Source organism: Lutra lutra, chromosome 9 (assembly GCF_902655055.1).
Source record: "Lutra lutra chromosome 9, mLutLut1.2, whole genome shotgun sequence".
Lineage (NCBI taxonomy): Eukaryota > Metazoa > Chordata > Mammalia > Carnivora > Mustelidae > Lutra > Lutra lutra.
The window spans coordinates 77056355-77075280 of NC_062286.1; the positions used below are offsets into that span (position 1 = coordinate 77056355).

An 18926-nucleotide genomic window follows, 5' to 3' on the forward strand; every position below is an offset into this window, starting at 1 on the left:
ATTTGTACAAGTGGCGAGACAGCCAAAGGAGCAATTCCAGCCTTACCACTTCTGACAAAATTCAGCCAAGAGTTGATCTGCAGGGAAGAAAATCTGCTGGCTGATCCCCACTCCTTCCTTGACAATCTGAGCCCCCCTTCTAACTCAGCTGCAGAATCTAGACATCTTTGAAGAGCCTGTTCTTAGTTACTCATTACTGCCAGCTCCTAACCTTCAAAGCACAAGAATTGGACAGAATCAAGTCACCTAACTTGTATGTGCCTCAGGGTCCCACGTTTAAAACCAAGATAATACCACCCCGTCTTCTCATCACTGAGATATATTGAGGACCAAGAGAGGCGAGTGCCTGAAGATCTTCCCCGAAGAGACCACCAAAGGCCCACAGTGTATACAACACAGACCAGAGGGTCTGCCCTGGGGCCCTTGGGGATCACCGCGCTCTTTTCAGATCTGCAAGATCAAACTCTTTCCAAAACGCCACTAGGCCACTCCTTCTCGTGCAGTACACAGCGGAGTCTGCTGGGGCCACGAGGTGTGTGATGATGTCATCACTCTAATCATGACTAATGGAATGTGTGCTTGTGAGTTCTTGTGCTGTAAGATTTTTTGTTTTAGAGTCTAGTTAAGTATCAGTAGACAAAAGCTCTTTGGAATCTTCAATAACTCGCCTGAGGTTAAAGAGGCCCTGAGACCAGTGCAAGACCAGCCAATCCGGAACTTGGTCCCACTGAAGCATGCAGTTCCCAGGTGGGTCCACTTCTCACCCACCCTGAGCCTTGCCATGTGCTGTTCTCTCTGCATGAGGGACTCCCCTTCCCTCTTCTGCCTGGCTAGTTTTTTTCTGCTCCTTACTTAGATGTTGTTTTCTCTGGGACACTTTCCTTGGCTTCCCCAAAATGAGTCAGATGGCCTTGCAGTGTGCATGCTACACTGTGATTGCCCAAGTTCAGGCGTTTTTTGGCCTTTGACTCCTTTAATGCAACAACTGTTCTGACAGACACAGCAGTATGTAGGAGGCATTCCACAACTACTGGCTGAATATGTACAACGACCACGGAAGGAACGAAGACAAGAAGATAGGTCTCTCTTGCATTCATTCTCACCTAGAGGGAATCAGTTACTAAAAATATTAGTGTCCATTATAGAACAGGCTCACTAAAGCTAGGATAATAATAAGAAAAGTAACTATATATGTACCATATATATATATATATGTATGTACCATATATATATACCATATATGTACCTGGTGTTATTCTATACACTTGATATGCATTAGTTCATTTAATCTTCACAAAATCCCTAACAGGTATACATTACTATTATCCTTATTTCAAAAATGAAGACACAACATTATAGGTTAACTATACTGTAATTAAAATTTAAAAACTTAATAAAAGCAATGAGGAGACAGAAGTGTAGGCAGTGAGTAGTAGATCAGAGATGGACGCTAAGCCTGTCTGGTTCCAGAGTCCCATACTGTTAATCACTCTAGCCTCTCGTGTTGGCAGTGCAGACCTCAAGCTTAGAGCATATATTGAGATCCCAAGGCCATCTCTCAATTCTGCTCACAAACCAGGCACAAGATTTGATACTTAAATCCCCCTCCAATGCCGACCCACCATGAGTGACCCCGGCAGACACGTGAGCAGATCTCACCAGTACCATCTGTTTCCTAGGTAAGAGGTAGGGCTTAAATAAACAATTTCAGGGGCACCTGGGTGGCTCAGTGGGTTGGGGCCTCTGCCTTCGGCTCGGGTCATGATCCCAGGGTCCTGGGATGGAGCCCCATATCGGGCTCTCTGCTCAGCGGGGAGCCTGCTTCCTGCTTCCTCCTCTCTCTCTGCCTGCCTTTCTGCCTACTTGTGATCTCTGTCAAATAAATAAATAAAATCTTAAAAAAAAAAAAAAAAAGACAGTTTCAGTAAGAAGTCTATTTCTCACTCATTTGTTGTACTTTAGTCCTTTCTAGAGGAAATGTTAAAAGCGATAAATATATTTGTATATTTATTAAAAATAAAAGGTCTCTCTTGTAGCACAGAGAAAACGGGAAAGTGGGGACTACCTTTCCATGTGCTATGGTGTTACACTGCCAGGGAAATTTCCCGTGATGTGTATAAGTCTCCTTCTGTGTCCTGTACTAACTCCTCTTTCAAGGAATGCCCACAGCTTCACCCTGAACAGGGAGTGGCCCAGAACATTCTGCAGGCACTTGATGGAAAAGACAAAACTCTAAGTGGTTCAGAGAGGTTAAGTCCAAATGGGAAAGCTTACTGTGTGAAACAGGATTTATTGCAAAAGACGATCTGACTGAATCACAGTGTGATGCTGTACTTAAATGTTTTTTAATGGAAAAAAAAGAAAAAACATACCTAGGAAATACCTTTTCTTTCAGCAATAGAAAAAAGTTCTACAGATAAAGTTAAAAGCTTGTGTATCTTGGGTGATGGACATTGGGAAAGGTATGTGCTATGGTGAGTGCTGTGAAGTATAAACCTGGCGATTCACAGACCTGTACCCCTGGGGCTAATAATACATTATATGTTAATTAAAAAAAAAAAAAAGCTTGTGTATCAAATTTTAACCTGCTAACAGTACATGAGAAATCAAACTTTATCCTGTGCTGTGTGACACAGAGTAACTGTATTTACCTGGAGAAGTGTCCCATGAATATGGTTTTGACGGAAACACTGGTCAGTGTTGTTGGGGAGTTTGGCCAACAGAGTTTGGATGGTAGCAGGGATTTCATCTACCATAACAAACGGGACCAAGGCACGAGCTGCCATTTCACGGGACCGGTAGACAGGCGAGTAACCACATCTGGGGAGACAAAAACACAAGATCATTCAATACTCATTTCCACATTGTTCCTTTGTATATGCTAATGTTCTATCTAGTTCCAGATAGGACAATTAAGCTGGGAGAGATAGGAGTTCCCACTGTTTTTTTATACTTCCCTTATGCCAATGATTGTATGTGTGGGGTATTGTTAGCTCTACAGGTGATTTTCCTTTTCACATAAATACCATTAATATCTGTGGTTTTATCACAGGGATAAATGCAGATCGGCTCTGGGAATGATTCAATAAACAGGTAGTAGCAAAAATAGCTTCCTCCTCAACAATCAAACAACTATTCATTGGGCACTCAAAATGAACAAACGATAAGTGCCAAGAGAAATAAAACAGTCATTGTGAGGGAGCCTATACTCTGGTTGGCAAGATGAGCAGTACATTTGAGAAGATGACCAAAAGCGCAAGACAGTTCTGGGAAAGTGATAAGCAAGTGATTGTCATATTATGGCTACGTGAGGATAAGACTGTAGGTTGTGGTATCGAGAAGGATAGAACTCAGGAAAGCAAGCATAATTCTAAGAAGGCCGAAACCAGGAAGTTGTTTCAGCCAGAAACAGTGAGATAAAGAAAGGGTAAAAATGCTCAAGGAACAGGTAGATGTGGTCTGACTAGAGCAGAGGCTCCGAAATAACACTGGAACTTCAGGCTAAGAAATGGTTTTGGCTAGACTGGGTAGTGCCACAAATGACAGACTCTATGATCTTGAACTTATTGTCAAGAGAACAAGAGTTGGACCCTCAAGTTACTGAATCCTAGCCTCTGGGATGACTCACACCCAAAGAGCTTGAATAAAAGCCAGTTCTTAAATAAGTGAAAGTCAGAGACAAGTGGTATTTTGAGATTCTACAGAGGTCATTGGAAAGGCAGGTCATCTAAGGGCCTCTTGACTTTGTAAACACTCAGAATCTGAGAGCCCACAACCATTTTGTTGAAACTGTGTACTTGAGAGCCTTCACAGAGATAATGTTATTTGAGGGGAAGGCCCAATACGGTAGGTCTTGGCTTAAATAAGTTCTTATCTAGAACTCGCGAGGCTCCATGATCTTTTATCCAATTTAAAAAGTAACTCAACTCATAGAAATATCTTAGACTCAGAGCCAAGGATGGGGAAGATTAGAAGATAGTAGACTCTATGGAAGAAAGAGACGATCTCTTGCTTTGTTTTCAAAATTACTTAGTATTCCAAAAGGAATTACTGGTAGGATCTGGGCCATGGTAGGTTTAGCATGTGGAAGGACAAAGCCCTATGACTGAAATGTTTCTAATACCCCAGAAGTATCACTGACATTTATCTTAGTATGACAATAAAAGAAAAGGCAGAATTTCTATACAATATCTGTTTGGAATGATCCAAACAATTTCATTATGGGGAGTGGTAAGTCAAGCACTGTGTCATTTTTTTCCTCCCTACGAGTGTAGGTCTGTGAGACAAGTCAATCACCACACACTTTATGGATAGGGAAGAGCTCACCTTACATGGTACTGTAAAATGCTGGGAACTAATGTTACAGTAGGTAGCTAGAGATTTCCCAGTGGTCTTTGACTAGGTTCTGCCAAATCACCCATTTTCTACTTATTTTTCCTTTAAAATGATTAAATGTTTAATCTTTAATTGGCAAATACATTGAAATGTTTGCTTTGGCTCATGGTGGGTGGGGGGGGTGGAGATTGAGAAAACTTCACTTGACAGAGAAAAGAAAATACTCTGAAAATGCTTTGAGATTTAATTAGCAAATGACCTCACTCAGCCCAGTCATTTGTCGGAAGCTTCCCCATCTGTCTGTCCCCTACCCCTCCAACACACACACTTTGTGTTAGTGTGTGTTTTATGTTACCAAACTGGGCTCTTGTATATAAATGTTTCTTTTCAAATACAAATAACTCTGACATGGTTACAGATGTTTAGTTTCTAATTAGCAGTAACTGTACACTAAAGAATGCCCCTCCTTTTGCTCCTGACCTTTAGCAAATGATGATTTCCCAAAGGAATCTGGCATCCATACAGGAGAAAGAATGGAAAGTGGGAAAAGTGCCAGAATTTTCTGTTTTCGGATACCCTGTGCTAGGGTACTTTCCAAATGCACACAATCAGGTTAAAGAGCAAAACAAAATCTCCCCTTAGAAAAGTAATGCAGGGGCGCCTGGGTGGCTCAGTGGGTTAAGCCGCTGCCTTCGGCTCAGGTCATGATCTCGGGGTCCTGGGATCGAGTCCCGCATCGGGCTCTCTGCTTGGCAGGAAGCCTGCTTCCCTCTCTCTCTCTCTGCCTGCCTCTCTGTCTGCTTGTGATCTCTCTCTGTCAAATCAATAAATAAAATCTTAAAAAAAAAAAAAAAAGAAAAGAAAAGTAATGCAATTACAGAAAAAAAGAGAAGCTTACTTTAAAAGTAATATTTAATTATCACTCATTGTGAAATGATGATTAAATGTAATTTTAAACTCCTCTCATCGCATATTGTTAAAATGGAAGAATAGATTATAGTCAACACACACACACACACACACACACACACTAAGCAAAAAACATTTCCAGGTTACTGTTTTGTCAATTACTGGGGGGCAGGGAGGAATCTGATGACATTTAGCTTTTCTCCAGGTCTATGTGGCCTGGAGTGTGAGGGATATAAACACAGTCTTTTTAGCCCTGAGCAGAATATATCTGAAGCTAAAATCTACCTTTCCCTTGGGTAGAATCTACTAGTTTGATTCAGTAAATGTGTGGGAATCAAGCAGAGATGCATTTTGGTGACAGAGAATCTAGTGGCTATACAGGATGGAAAATCAGAACACCTGGATCTCCATCCTGCTCTTGGACACTCTTTTATGACCTGGACAAGTCACAGTAACCTCTCTGGGTCTCAGCTGAGCCAGCAGTGGTAGCAATAATCGATACTCAGTGTTCTCACCTGATGTCTATGAGAACATTCCAAGGATGCTTTGGAGATACTTTGGAGAAACTTTCCCTAGTGCAATGTGCCTGTGTCCAACACAGCATCAGCATGTTCTAAGGACCCCAAGCCTCTAAAGGGCATCAATGAGAGAATTAAGACTGTGGTGTGAATGTTGAACCATTTTTAAGAAGAAAAGACAACAAATTGATGATATAAGGCAATGAGTTTTGTTTTGGCTTGGGGCTTTCTCTCTCTCTCTCTCTCTCTTTTTTTTTTTTTTTGGCCTCCATTAAAAGTAAAGAGGAGGACACTCAAGCCCTTCTGAAAAGAAGTAGGGCTGCTTCTGTCTCTCTAAGCTTCAGTTTCTTCTGGAAAATAAAGCAAATGGATTTGGGATCTCAATGGTCATTTCTCCTTTTACTATTGTTTGAAAACCATGTTGTCAGTAGCTCCAGCTGTGTTCTAAGCCTTAACACAAGGTCGTTCCACAGGATGTACAGGCCATGCTGACACCTGAACCTCGAGACCTTTCACTCCAATTAACCCTTTCCACATTCATTTTAATCTCATCTTTACTGAGCACCTACTGGGCTCTCAGCACTGCGTACCATGAGAAATGCACATTTGGGGGGCGCCTGGGTGGCTCAGTGGGTTAAAGCCTCTGCCTTTGCTCAGGTCATGATCTCAGGGTCCTGGGATTGAGCCCCGCATCAGGCTCTCTGCTCAGCAGGGAGCCTGCTTCCCCACCCCCACCCCCCGCCTGCCTCTCTGCCTATTTGTGATCTCTCTCTGTCAAATAAATAAATAAAATCTTTAAAAAAAAAAAGAAATGACACATTTGTCAGCATAATGCTTGCATCCTGCAATCATATAGCCTGGGCAGCTTATAAAACACCCGCACACCCCTATTTCTTTATTATGCAATATTCCTGCAGGACATGAGGGCATTATAAACCTAAATTAACAGATGAAACATATAACAAAGCTCAGAAGAGCGAAGTGGACCCTCCAGCATATATAAGCAATAGCACCCAAGCCGGGGCCATATCCATGGCTCCAAGATGGAGCCTGTGGGCTATTCCAAGCTATACCTTGGACCTGGAAATCCAGGGAGCATAAAGATATCTCCCAGCTAATAAAAACACAAGCTTTACAAGTATGTAGAAAATCCCTAAATGAGTGTGTTTTTGGTTTTTGCTTTTAATATTTGCAGGATCATGAAAACATTTCAGGATCTCATGTACACTGTGGACTCTCTCAAAAGAGAAACGGATTTACAAACATATACAGACAATTTCCCATATAATTTCAGGGGTTCACAACACACACCCAAAACCCCTGGGGCAGGGCTTCCCAGACCCTGGGTGAGAATCTCCAGTTGCTTCTTTGCACACAGTGTGACTGTCAGGTCTGTGCTCTGTTTAGAGACGGAGACAGAGAACAGGACTCTGGCTCACAGGAAATCATTGGTCTGGAGGGGAGCCAGACCGATAACCCTGTAATCGCAGACCAGGAATACCACGGAGGCACACACACGGCTGTGAGCAGCACAGAGAACTAAGCAGGAGGTGGAGTTGGAACGGCTTTCTGGAGGGGAAAAAGGACCTTCAAGTGAGGATGATACAAACCACGGGACTTCAGGAAGCCCGGAGAACCCTGAAGAGTTTAGAACGTGGTGTTCTGAGGAGGCAACAGGTCTTCTGAGATCTCCCCGCAGCTTCACCCTGTTTCCTAGAGTGGTGGCTGAGCTTTATCCAGGTGTTTCCCTCTTTATATTTACCCTCAGAAGCTGTTCTGATTTTCTTGGAAGGTTTCACAGGTAAGTGGCTAGACATCACCCAAACTGTTTCTGCTCACCCGAACTTCCTAGAGGAGGCATGGAGACATCTGCTAAGTGCCTAGCACAAGCCCACGCTGGGATAGGTACCAGGAAATCAGAAAGAAAAGCCACACTCAGGCCACGGGAACCTACAGGGAATGGGAAAGATAGGCCGATCAGCCAATGCTTCTCAGGGCCCCAGGAAGTAACCATAGGCTGTTATAGAAGAGCTAAGGGGAGACATGCAGAGAGGAGGGTAGGTGGTCTGGGAGATATGGTCCAGCTGGGGTGCAATGGGGGCCAGCAGAAAGAACATTTGGGTTTGACCTGTGTCTTTCCCTACATGAACCTAAACTGCCCTTCTGTGTGTCCAGACAGAAGGAAGGGAACTGAGGTTTACTGAATGCCTACTGAGTGTGGGGGCTGACCATGTAGTCTAGACACCCTAGTTCATTTACTTCACTAAATCTTCACTCCAATGTCATTATCATCATCCCTATTTTAAGATGAGGAAAGTGAGGTTTCCCAACATACTTCAGATCATAAAACTAGCAAGTGGCAGATCCTGCATTCCAGTCAGGGTCTACCTGCAAAATCTAGGCTTTCTCTTTCTCTATCTCTCTCTCTTTTTAAAGATTTTATTTGTCAGAGAGAGAGAGAGAGAGAGCACAAGCAGGGGAAGCAGCAGGCAGAGGAGAGGGAGAAGCAGTCTCCCCACTGAGCAGGGAGCCCAAAGCAGGGATGGATTCCAGACTCTGGGATCATGATCTGAGCCAAAAGCAGACACTTAACTGACTGAGCCACCCAGGCTCCCAGCAAAATCTGCTCTTTCTAAGATCTGACGATGCAGTTGCCTCAAAATCCTCAGTCTTGGAGAAGCTTTGGAAAAGTTCAGCCTAGTCACGCTGAAGTGTGACTGGCTTTTGGAGCCATTAAGTCTCTAACTGGTAGAAGGTGAAGCAACAACAATGAAGATGATGCTGATAACAGTGAACACTTTCTGAGCACCCACAGAGGGCCAGACTTAATGTTAAAGTCTTTGCATGTATTACATTATTTAATCCTTATAACAAGACAGAATAGCTGAGAGAACATTCTGAGGCAATGCGAGGGAAGTATTTTTGTAGGACTTCACAAGGTCCACTGACCTTGTGTGAGTGCCTCATTTCACAACAATCAGAGTGCAAGTCTTCAGAGAAGTCTCAGAATGACTTCACAGTCCAGCTAATAGCCCCTTCCACTCTCCCTTACTGACATAACCAAGGCTCCCCCAGTTCCTCTGCATTCCCAGACCCAGCTCCAGTCCTCTCCTCACTTGCCACAGGTCAAGTGGTACCTTGTACCAAACAGAAGCCCCGAAACCTCTCCTGCTGATAAAGAAGGCCACCCGCCTTCTCTAGATGCCCCTACCTGACTTGGGGGTTGGCATCTTGGGAGCTGGGTCGAGTTTAAAGAAGCTGTGTGTGACTTACTCCCAAGTCCTTCACCAGATTTACTCAAGAAGGCCCTGCCATCATGGCATGTTTCTCATACCACAAGGCTATCTGCTGTTGGGCAATGATCATCCATTGATCAAAGGTGCTATACCCCTACCTTGCGGGTTATCTCTGTAGGCTGGGTGAGAAGGCAGAGACCTAACCCTACACTATTTTAAAAGAAAAATCTTGCTATAAAGTTGACCCTTGCATTACATGGGCTTGGACAGCTCGGGCCCAGTTATATGTAGATTTTTTTCAATAAATACATTGGGAAAAAATTTGGGGGAGATTTGTGTCAATTTGAAAAACTCACAGAGGAACTACGTAGCCTAGAAATACTGAAAATTTTAAGAAAAAATTAGGCATTATTGTAAGAATACAGAATACAATCCATATAACAGACAAAACATGGGTCAATCAACTTTGTTATCAAGACAAAGCTTCCAGCCAACAGGAGGCTATCAGTTAAGCTTTGGGGGGGGGAGTCAAAATACGCAGGTTTTCAATGGTATGGGGTGTGAGGATCAGAGCCCCTAACCCCCTGAGTTGTCCAAGGGTCAACTGCATATGTTCTGTCAAACCAACCATTGTTTCATTCTTAGCACCTCTGCCCATATAATTCGCTCTCACTGGAATGAATGTCCTTTCACCCTCTACACTTGGGGAATCCCTCTTCTTCTGACCTCTGCTCAGGTATCACTTCTTTTGCAAAATCTTTCTGCACCCCTCCAGTGGGAAGCAATCACTTCCTTTCCCATCCCCTGTCCCTGCAATGGCACATTTAGATGATCAGAGACCAGGGGCATACCTCCTCTGCCTTCCCCACAACAGCCTCAAGGGTCATGTTGGCCAAACCAAAATGATCTGGAGAGCAGAAATAGGGTCTTTCTTTTCTTTCTTTCTTTCTTTTTTTTTTTTTTAATTCCAGTATAGGTAACAGAAACAGGGTCTCATACTTCTGAATAATACAGCACATTGGACAGGAGCTAAGAACCTATTCTGGAATCCAGAAGACCTTCGTTTAAATCTAGGTCCTATTAGTGTGTGACCTTGGACAGGTCAGTGAACCTCTTAACTTTTTATCTTTTCTAAAATGGGCAAGAGAAATGACCTCACGGCGCTGTTGTGAAGCCTAAATGAGATAAAGCACAAGAGACGCAATGCCTACAAGTTAGTGATCGGTCAGCATAGCTGTTATTAAAGCGAACAGGTGGATACCTTTCAAACTTAAGAGCTTTATCCACATGCACAAACTCTCTAGTGTTCTCTGTCTCAAACACTGGCTGAGGACACAGAGCCTTGCTTGTACCCAACAGGCTTCAAGGGCTCCCAAAGGCTACCCTTCCCTCTCCCCACCAGCGGAGCTGGAAAAGACAGATAGAAGACTGAGTTTCTTTGGGGCAACTGGCTAGTTTATGTGAGGCCTACTGCCTTTATTCTTCAGGTCCAGGGCCCAAATTTCATTCCAATCCTGTTTCTAATGCTGTTCACCAAAGAGTTCTTTTTCCTTTTCATTGGGTATAATGAGGCTGCTCCCAATGATGAAGAGGCGACGACGACGAGGACGACAACCCCGATGACACAGACTTTGCTCCCCATGACGCCATTCCGACAAGGCTTTCGAATCTTGCTTTCAGGAAACATGTAGGTGTGTGTGTGGATACAAGTGTGTGTGGGTACATGTGTGTGCACAAAAGAGAGAAACCCCTAAGAGGGGGGGGGAAGCTGCACCAGAGTTTGAAAAACTCTGTGTGTCCTGTGACTATGTTTTTGTTGTAAATGCAGCATTCCCGAAGCCCTTCTCCCACATTCTCAGGTGAGTTCAGTGCCCAGCAGGGTTGCCAGATTTTCTACTTGTCCTTCCTATACCAATTTTCAGTTCATGAAAGGCCCTACCACCACCCAACCTCCTTGTTCCTTTCCCTGCAACTCAAACTGCCAGCACTTAAAAGCTGTGTTTACTGTAATCTTGCCCTCTGAACAGCTCATGGATTTCTTTACTCAAATATGTTTCTTGGAAGGATAATGGGTTCAGGACTTTTGAAGTTTGATTTTTTAAAAATCCTTATTTGGTCAGTGAGAGAGAAATGAGAGCTAGACAGTAGCTAAACTAGAAATTGCACATTGCCAGCTTTCCTGTACAAAATATGTATGTATCTGCAGGCAGAATGCTTAGTTTAAATGTTTATCTGCTGGGCAGCTCAAAGCAGTAACTGCTCTTTGCAAATTGACTCTAAACAACACGGTAGAACCTTTTTGGAAAAAAAAAAAAAAAAAGTTTTTATGAAGAAATGCTGACAATAGTGAACCACAAGAGAACATCTGAAAACGGCAGTGTGTAACCACCTGGGACAGCTCAACCACAGAGCTCAGCCAGGAGACACGTTCTCTGAAGATCACCTCCATTCGGCCTCCAAGTTACCAAAGTTCTGCACAGGCTGATCAGTGACACGCTGTTAACCCCCGAGTGGTGAAAATGGCAGCTGCCAGGAGCTGGGAATTAACCTCCATCACAGTGATACCCATCCAGGCCCTGCAAGAGCTGGGCACCGCACTGGGCCACGTATGTGTCAAAAACACCGGGGCACGGGTGCAACGACAATGGCTAGTTGCATCCGCACCATTCCTTTTGGTGCTAGGAAATAGAGCGAGGGAATTTTCCAACAAGGACAGAGGAAGGTGTCTAGTGTGGTGCTCACTTCAAAAAGCTTTTTGAATGGTGCTCCTTAATTATTTGGAACTACAAATCTGACTTAAATAAATGAAAGGATGCCTGATTGCTGAATGCGAATCCCTGGTTATTTGTTGATATCAAAATATATAGACAAAGTATGAAAATTCTTATTTCATCTGAAATTTCATTTCATTCTTTCATTATTTTTTGCCTTGATGAATTCAACTGGAAACGGAATTTTTTAGATTCCAACGAAATGGTCTAGACAGTTGGAAAGAAGGGGTTTTACTCTCTGGAGCAATGAGATATGGTGTACCTTTACTTAACAATGATTCTTTCCTGACTCTGGGAAAAACATGAGAAAGACTTTATAGCAATATAAATACGAAGACTTTGGAAGCCCTAGAGATTAAAACGGAATCATTATCTTCAGTCTTTCCCCAAAATAAAATGGAATATTATAAAGGGGAAAAATATAGATATTTAACACAAACAGTATAAAACTTTCCTAAACAATGCAAATAATCAGTAGATTTAGTTTGAAATTTTGGCATAGTCTTCCCTCCCCGGGCCATGTGTGAGGCTTCTCTCGGACCCTGAATCAGTAAGCCGCACACTGGTCTACTGATCTCCCCGTGGACAGCTGGAAAATCTGTCTGGATATACCCTCAGGGCTCCCGGGTGTGATAAGCTGTGTGCGGGGCAGGAGCTGAGGGCGGCAGCTCGTGCAGACAGAGGGAAAGAGCTGCACATTCCTTTGAATAGCAAAAGCCCTCACATTGTTTCTACTCTGGCTCCACAAAAAGCTGACAGATGACGGGGCGCCTGGGTGGCTCAGAGGGTTAAAGCCTCTGCCTTCGGCTCAGATCATGATCCCAGGGTCCTGGGATCGAGCCCCACATCGGGCTCTCTGCTCAGCAGGGAGCCTGCTTTCTCTCTCTCTCTCTGCCTGCCTCTCTGCCTGCTTGTGATCTCTGTCAAATAAATAAATAAAATCTTTAAAAAAAAAAAAAAAAGCTGACAGATGAGCCCATTCAGGCAGCCAGTGATTTCTAAAGGGGTTGAATGTAATACCTGGCTCCAGCTCGTCTTGCTTCTTTCCTTGCAGATAGTAAGTGGCTCACAGAAAACAGTCCTGAACACACAGGGTCTCCGTGGGATAACAGTCACTGCTCAAAGGCCAAGTTCTCGAAGCAAATTCCATTCCAGTTGAAAGTCATTCCATTAAACTTTACAGCGTGTGGTTCCATATTTACCATGAGTAGTTTCCAGTTCACAAACACAGGACTGGGTGGGCAACTCAATGGACTACACAAAGAATTTACCTTCTTTTAAATCTAATATACATAATTAGGGGGAAGGTTCAGAAAGGAATGTTCTTGGTCTGGTTGAAAAAGTTTGTTTTTAGCTTTCCAATGTTTCAGAACCCGCGATAGCTCTCTATTGCCACATAAAGTACAAATTTCTCATTCTGGCATTCCAAGCATCCTCAATCTAGCCCAAGACTGGCGGAACAAATCATAGGTGCCGAGTGAATCTTTCTCAAACCAACAGAACCTGACTTTTCAGGTGACTATATCTGAAAAGATATTAAAATCTCATAAAATCTAAACATCCTGTGAGTCAAGTGAGGGCTCAGCATACACTGATGATAATTTCTAAAGAAACACTTTTAAATGTGTACAGTTTTATTAACTTCCCTTTTGACAAGAATTTGTTGGGTTTCTGAAAGATTCCAATACCCAAGACTAAAACTCAAGAAAGGAAAAAAGAAGGGAAGGTAGCATCATTGACTGTGTGTCTGCTAGATGTCTGGCAAGATGCTAGGTATTTCTGAATATTTTATCACACTTTTAGTACTCATATAAACCCTTTAAAATAACTATATGACACTGTATAAACGTATGTAGGTTTTGCTCTAGATGGCCTAAGTGGGAACATGTACAGAATGATGAGTTACCCAATGAAATGTAACCACAATCAAATAAATTGCATTGTGCCAATTTCTTTCAGTTATGGTAATGCATGTGTAATCCTTTGTAAGCAATTTATCCCACTTAATTCCAATGGCTGGAACTCATATTTGTAGACCCTGTACATAATGAATTGGTGGCCTAGGAATGTCTCCTACTGTTCTAACTAGTGTTTTTCAAAACAAAACCTAAAGCTTTATAATATATGATCTTTTTTGAAAAAAAAGATTTTTATTTATTTGACAGAGAGAGCAAGCAAGCACAAGCAGGGGGAGAGGGAGAAGCAGGCTCCTTGCTGAGCAAGGAGCCCCATACGGGGCTCAATCACAGGACCGTGGGATCATGACGTGAAACATAAGGCAGATGCTTAACTGACTGAGCCACCCAGGCACCCCTATATTATCTTTAAGAAAGGCAAATTAGTCACCAGGAGGACATAATAACTGACCCAAAGTCATCCACCAAATTATGGTCCTTGTAGCACAGCCATCAACCAGAAGTTAATGAAGAACCCCATATCAAGCTGCGACAGGCACCCTAAAGGTTGTGGCGGTGTCCTCTGCTGACCTCGATGAACACTGATTACCTCTGGTCAAATCAACTATAGTCATTGAAGGTACAGCGTTCATTTAGAGACAAGTTCAGAATGTCCAAGAAGAGAAATCGTTAACATTTTTAATGACAAGAAGAGACACATACAGATCAGTACTTTGTCTTGGAAAAAAATAATATACATGATCATCAGCTCTAAGTGACTTATTTTGGTGGCGTGAAAGCTGCTGTGAAGTAGAAACTCTCACATGGGCCCCTTGGTGTCTCTGGAGAGAGGCTACTTTTAAAACATCCTTAGAGTAAAATATTAGCATATAGCAATGTGGCCATAGGCAAATTACAAAATGTCTTTTCACAGCCTCGCCTGCAAAAGGAGATTAGAGTAAGGGACCTCTAAGGTCCCCTTCAATAGCCAAATCCTGTAATTCAATGGACATTTCAACATCCCAGGCAGAGAGTTATCTTTTTTGTTTTAAAATATCTTTATGACCTCTCTTGACTTGCTCCATTGCTTAACCTCACAATAATACTGATGCCAGTAATAAAAGTTGTATGTCTAATACTACCCACACTCATTCTTTCTATACTTGGAGCCAATTTTCTCTAGTTTGAACCTCTCTGGAGTTGGAGAACAAATGACCAGTGTCTTCGACACACAGGAAAACCCTTCATTAGTTGTATTGGAATCCTGTCATTAAATCACCCCTTGCTCTTCCCTTACGCAGGCTAAAACCACTCGACTCCTTTAATCATGTAGAACCTCTTCTCTAGAACCTAGCTAATTATTTTGCCTCTACAAAGAGTTAAATGAATCTTCCCAATACTATCAGTTAAAACAATGATTTGTGCTAGAGTTGGATGAGGGAAATTTGAGCATTTCTTTGGATTTGATTACTCTCCAGAGATTGTAATTTGTTTTTGCTAAAGCTAATTAATGCCCCTGAATGACCCTCCTCTGTTTTGCAGCATCATTTTGAGCTAAAAATCAGAGAGAATGGATTTTTAAAAAACCATGAAGTACATGAAAAGTTTTGAAAAATTCCAAGAAATTGCATATTTTTGGCCTGAAAAAAGAGCAGAAAAAAGCAAGGAATACTGAGATGTTAGCAACAGACTCACCCCATGGAAGATTCTTTCCTCAAATGAAGACTACAATTAGGTAAACTGAGTCATATATCAGCAAGCCTACAGCATCCAAACACCAGCCATATTTTAAAATACCTTCAGGGAAAGTTTTACATCCTCCTATGGTTGCCCCAATGCCCATGTTAGTGTCACAGCCAAAAAGTACTTAATTATAATTATACTTTTTCCTGCTTCAACTTAATTTCTTTTTGCTGATTCTATATGCCAGGCAAATAGGAATCTGGGTCAAATGAAACGGGGTCAAATTCTGAACTCACATGCCAACAAAGACAATACGTGGAGGGCAAATAAACACATGTAAAGACGCTCAGCATCCTTGGTCATTAGGGAAGTTCAAGTTAAAGCCACAATGAGATACTACTACACACTCACTAGAAAGACTAAAGAGTTAAAGGCTGAGCATACCAAGAGTTGCCTGGGATATGGAACAACTGGAACTCTCATCCTTTGCTGGTGGGAATGTAAAAGGGTACAATCACCTTGGAAAACATTTGACATTAAAAGTGAAACATACGCCATCCACACACCCCACTCATTCCACTCCTAGGTGTTTGTGCTAGAGAAATGAAAACATATGTCAGTGCAAAGACTTGTACACGACTATTCCTAGCACCTTTATTTGAAATAATCAAAACTAGACACAGCACAAATGTCCAGCAAGAGGTGAGCCTGTAAAAAACTTGTGGTACATCTGCGCGATGAAATAGTATTCAGTGATAAGAGGGAGCAGAAACACATAATAACACGGATGACTCTCAAAATTAACACCGCTGAGTGATAAAGGCAGACACAATAGAAGGCATAATGGGGGATTCCATTTACATGAATGGAAACGACATAAACGCAAATTAATTTATGGTTCCAGAACACGGAATAGCTCTTGCCAGGTAATGGGAGCAGGGTGGCTGGAGAAGATCACAAAGAGGCACAAGGCAACTTTTATAGGTGATGGGTATGTTCACTATCTTGAAGGGATGATGGTTTTATGGGTGTATAAACTTACCAAATAGTACACATTAAACGTGCACTTTATTTTATACCAATTATACCTACATAAGGCTGGGTTTAAAGAATAACCTTTCACATACTTTAGAAAAGTTGCTAAGCTATCGACAGCCCGTCTGGTTTCCCCTTCTCTGCCTCCAGCCCCACCCACACAACATCCCAAGTCTCCCCTTCCTCAGATCAAACAGGCGCAGCAATTTCCTTTGAACTTTTATGACTAGAATTAACTTTTCCTTGTGCTCTCTTAAAGAATCCAATCAATAAACACTGGAATCCTAATGATTAATCATATAAGAGTCAAAAACCAAAAACCGTTTTTCTTTTTTTTTCCTGGGACAATGTTCCAAATCAACGTGCTGTTCTAGGACAGGCTTAGGGGGATTAAGTGACTTGCCCAAGCTCAAAACAGGAATGAATGAACAAGCTGAGTTTCAAAGTCAGGTCTGTCTGCCTCGATTGCCTGCGTGAGTTGCAAAAAACCAGTGTGCCTCAACTATGAGGCTTTGTACCACCACAGGACTGAACAGCAGTAACACATGCTAAAAGAAATTCAATTTCGTTACACTTACGCACACTTGACAACTCAAACCATTCAACTGAGCAACGCCAGATTTGTTGGGCCAGCTTTAATAAACACATCTGCATTTAGCAGTAGGATTTTCCATGTGGTTATTAAGGTTAAACAGAATTTCCCCCCATCTTGAGTAGATTAAACTGCTTCCTAATATCTTTTATTTTTGCTTATTCCATAGCAAAAAGGCAAATTTCAACTCATCCCGGTTTGAATCATGCCAAATACTGAGAAAACAGAAGCCAAGTTAGTACACTGTTATTTAATATAGTCCAAATGAATTCACAATGGAGACCACTGTGCAGAGTTTAAAAATGAAACAAAACTGATCACACACAGACACACACACACAACCCTACCACTAATTAAAAATATATTAGCGTTACAACTATACAATTTCAGTGGTGGTGTTATCTTTGTTTGGAAGCAAGGTACACTATCTCACGACTGAAGCCCTCCAGCATTTAATTAGGTTACTAATTATAAGGAGAATCATATTACCTTTAAGTCCTTCCCTGGATTGTGACTGAGGCCTAATACATTAATTTCATGGTGATTGTATTTTCAAATGGGGAACATGTCAATAAAGAATTCTAGCCATATCCTCCAACAAGTACATGGGACTGAAGGTTTGGGCTGTGACACAGTTTGATACATTTTCTGGAAAAAAAAAAATCACTAATTCCCACTGCTACCTTTAATGGCAAGAGATATTTTATATGGCATTTTAAGCAAAAGTAGCATTCCAAGGAATCTTTACAAAAGTTATATACATGACTATAAAAAGAAACAAGAAAATTATTCACATTTATTTATTTCCATTTGAATTTAATGAACTTAGCCTCAGTCTCATCTTACTTCCCAGCTTCCCTCCTTGCCTATCAAAAACAAAAGCCAAAAAAAAAAAGAAAAAAAAAAGAAAGAAAGAAAGAAAAAGAAAAAAAGTCAGTGCAAATTATATGAGTCATTCTTCAATCATGCCAAGGATATAACCTTCAACCTAAGATTTAAAATACAGTGCTATGTGTGAAATTCAATACTGTTTAACTTTTGGGTGCTAAGATCTAATAAGTACATTTCAAAGGAAAATTAAACAATCTGGATCACTTCCATTCATCATCATGATTTCATTAGTAGATTTCTATGGTTTTGGCAACATTTGCTATATTTGGATCCTGGGTAAACTGGAGGAATTTGCCATTGTTTAGTTTATAATCTGTATCACCAGTTTGTACAAGGCACAGAAAAGTTCTCCACTCCCTTAGATACTTCAAAGCATCTCACTTATTATTTAAGTGATTATTCTGACAAAACCATTAGTTAAGAAGAAAGCAAAGAAAATTTATTTTTTAAAGTGGAGATTTTTAAAGATGTGTCTTTCATACCAGACTGTTTTGACCACCCATGCTATTTCTGGCAAAATCTTTCACTTCCTAAAAGAATACTTTTTTAAAAAATTCCAATTTTTCTTACCTATAAGAATCGGTCAGGGCTTATTTTGACTGCTTTCACTCAAAATGAGCTTTTATTTGAGTTTAAATTTTCTATAAATTTATAGAAATTAAATTTATAGAAAACTTAAACTTACTTTAACGTCTTCTTGGGTTCCTATATTTTCTTGCCTTCTCTACGGAAAATACTAAATCTGAGAAAAGTACTGCTGAAACCTTGATGACTATCTCACAACTTCTTCAAAGAATGGCAGGCCTAAGTGCATAAGCACCACTTGCACGCGGAAAAAAGAAGCATCTTTTAGTCAGGGTTCTGAGTTTAGGACTTCTGGGTTAACAAGAAAAAAAGTTTCAGATTTAGAATAGGGTTATATTCCTATTTCTTTCTTTTTTTCTACCCTGAAATTCACACTGCAGCTAGGTAACCAGGGAACATGTTTGCAGGGCTTAAGAAGTTTCTTGGTCTAGTTGAAAAAAAAAAATGGCAACGGTGCAGTCTTCAAAAAGAACCCC

The 18926-nt window shown here is 41.5% G+C and overlaps 1 protein-coding gene across 7 annotated transcripts in view; it reads right to left on the reverse strand.

Annotated features, from left to right (window-relative positions):
- The window catches only part of THADA (THADA armadillo repeat containing), a 328389-nt gene that overhangs the window by 147123 nt on the left and 162340 nt on the right, over positions 1-18926 (reverse strand). For all 7 annotated transcript variants that reach the window (XM_047747152.1, XM_047747155.1, XM_047747154.1 and 4 more), the window contains one exon: positions 2652-2820. In XM_047747152.1, the coding sequence (XP_047603108.1) occupies positions 2652-2820 (169 nt within the window). The remainder of the gene's footprint in view (positions 1-2651; positions 2821-18926) is intronic.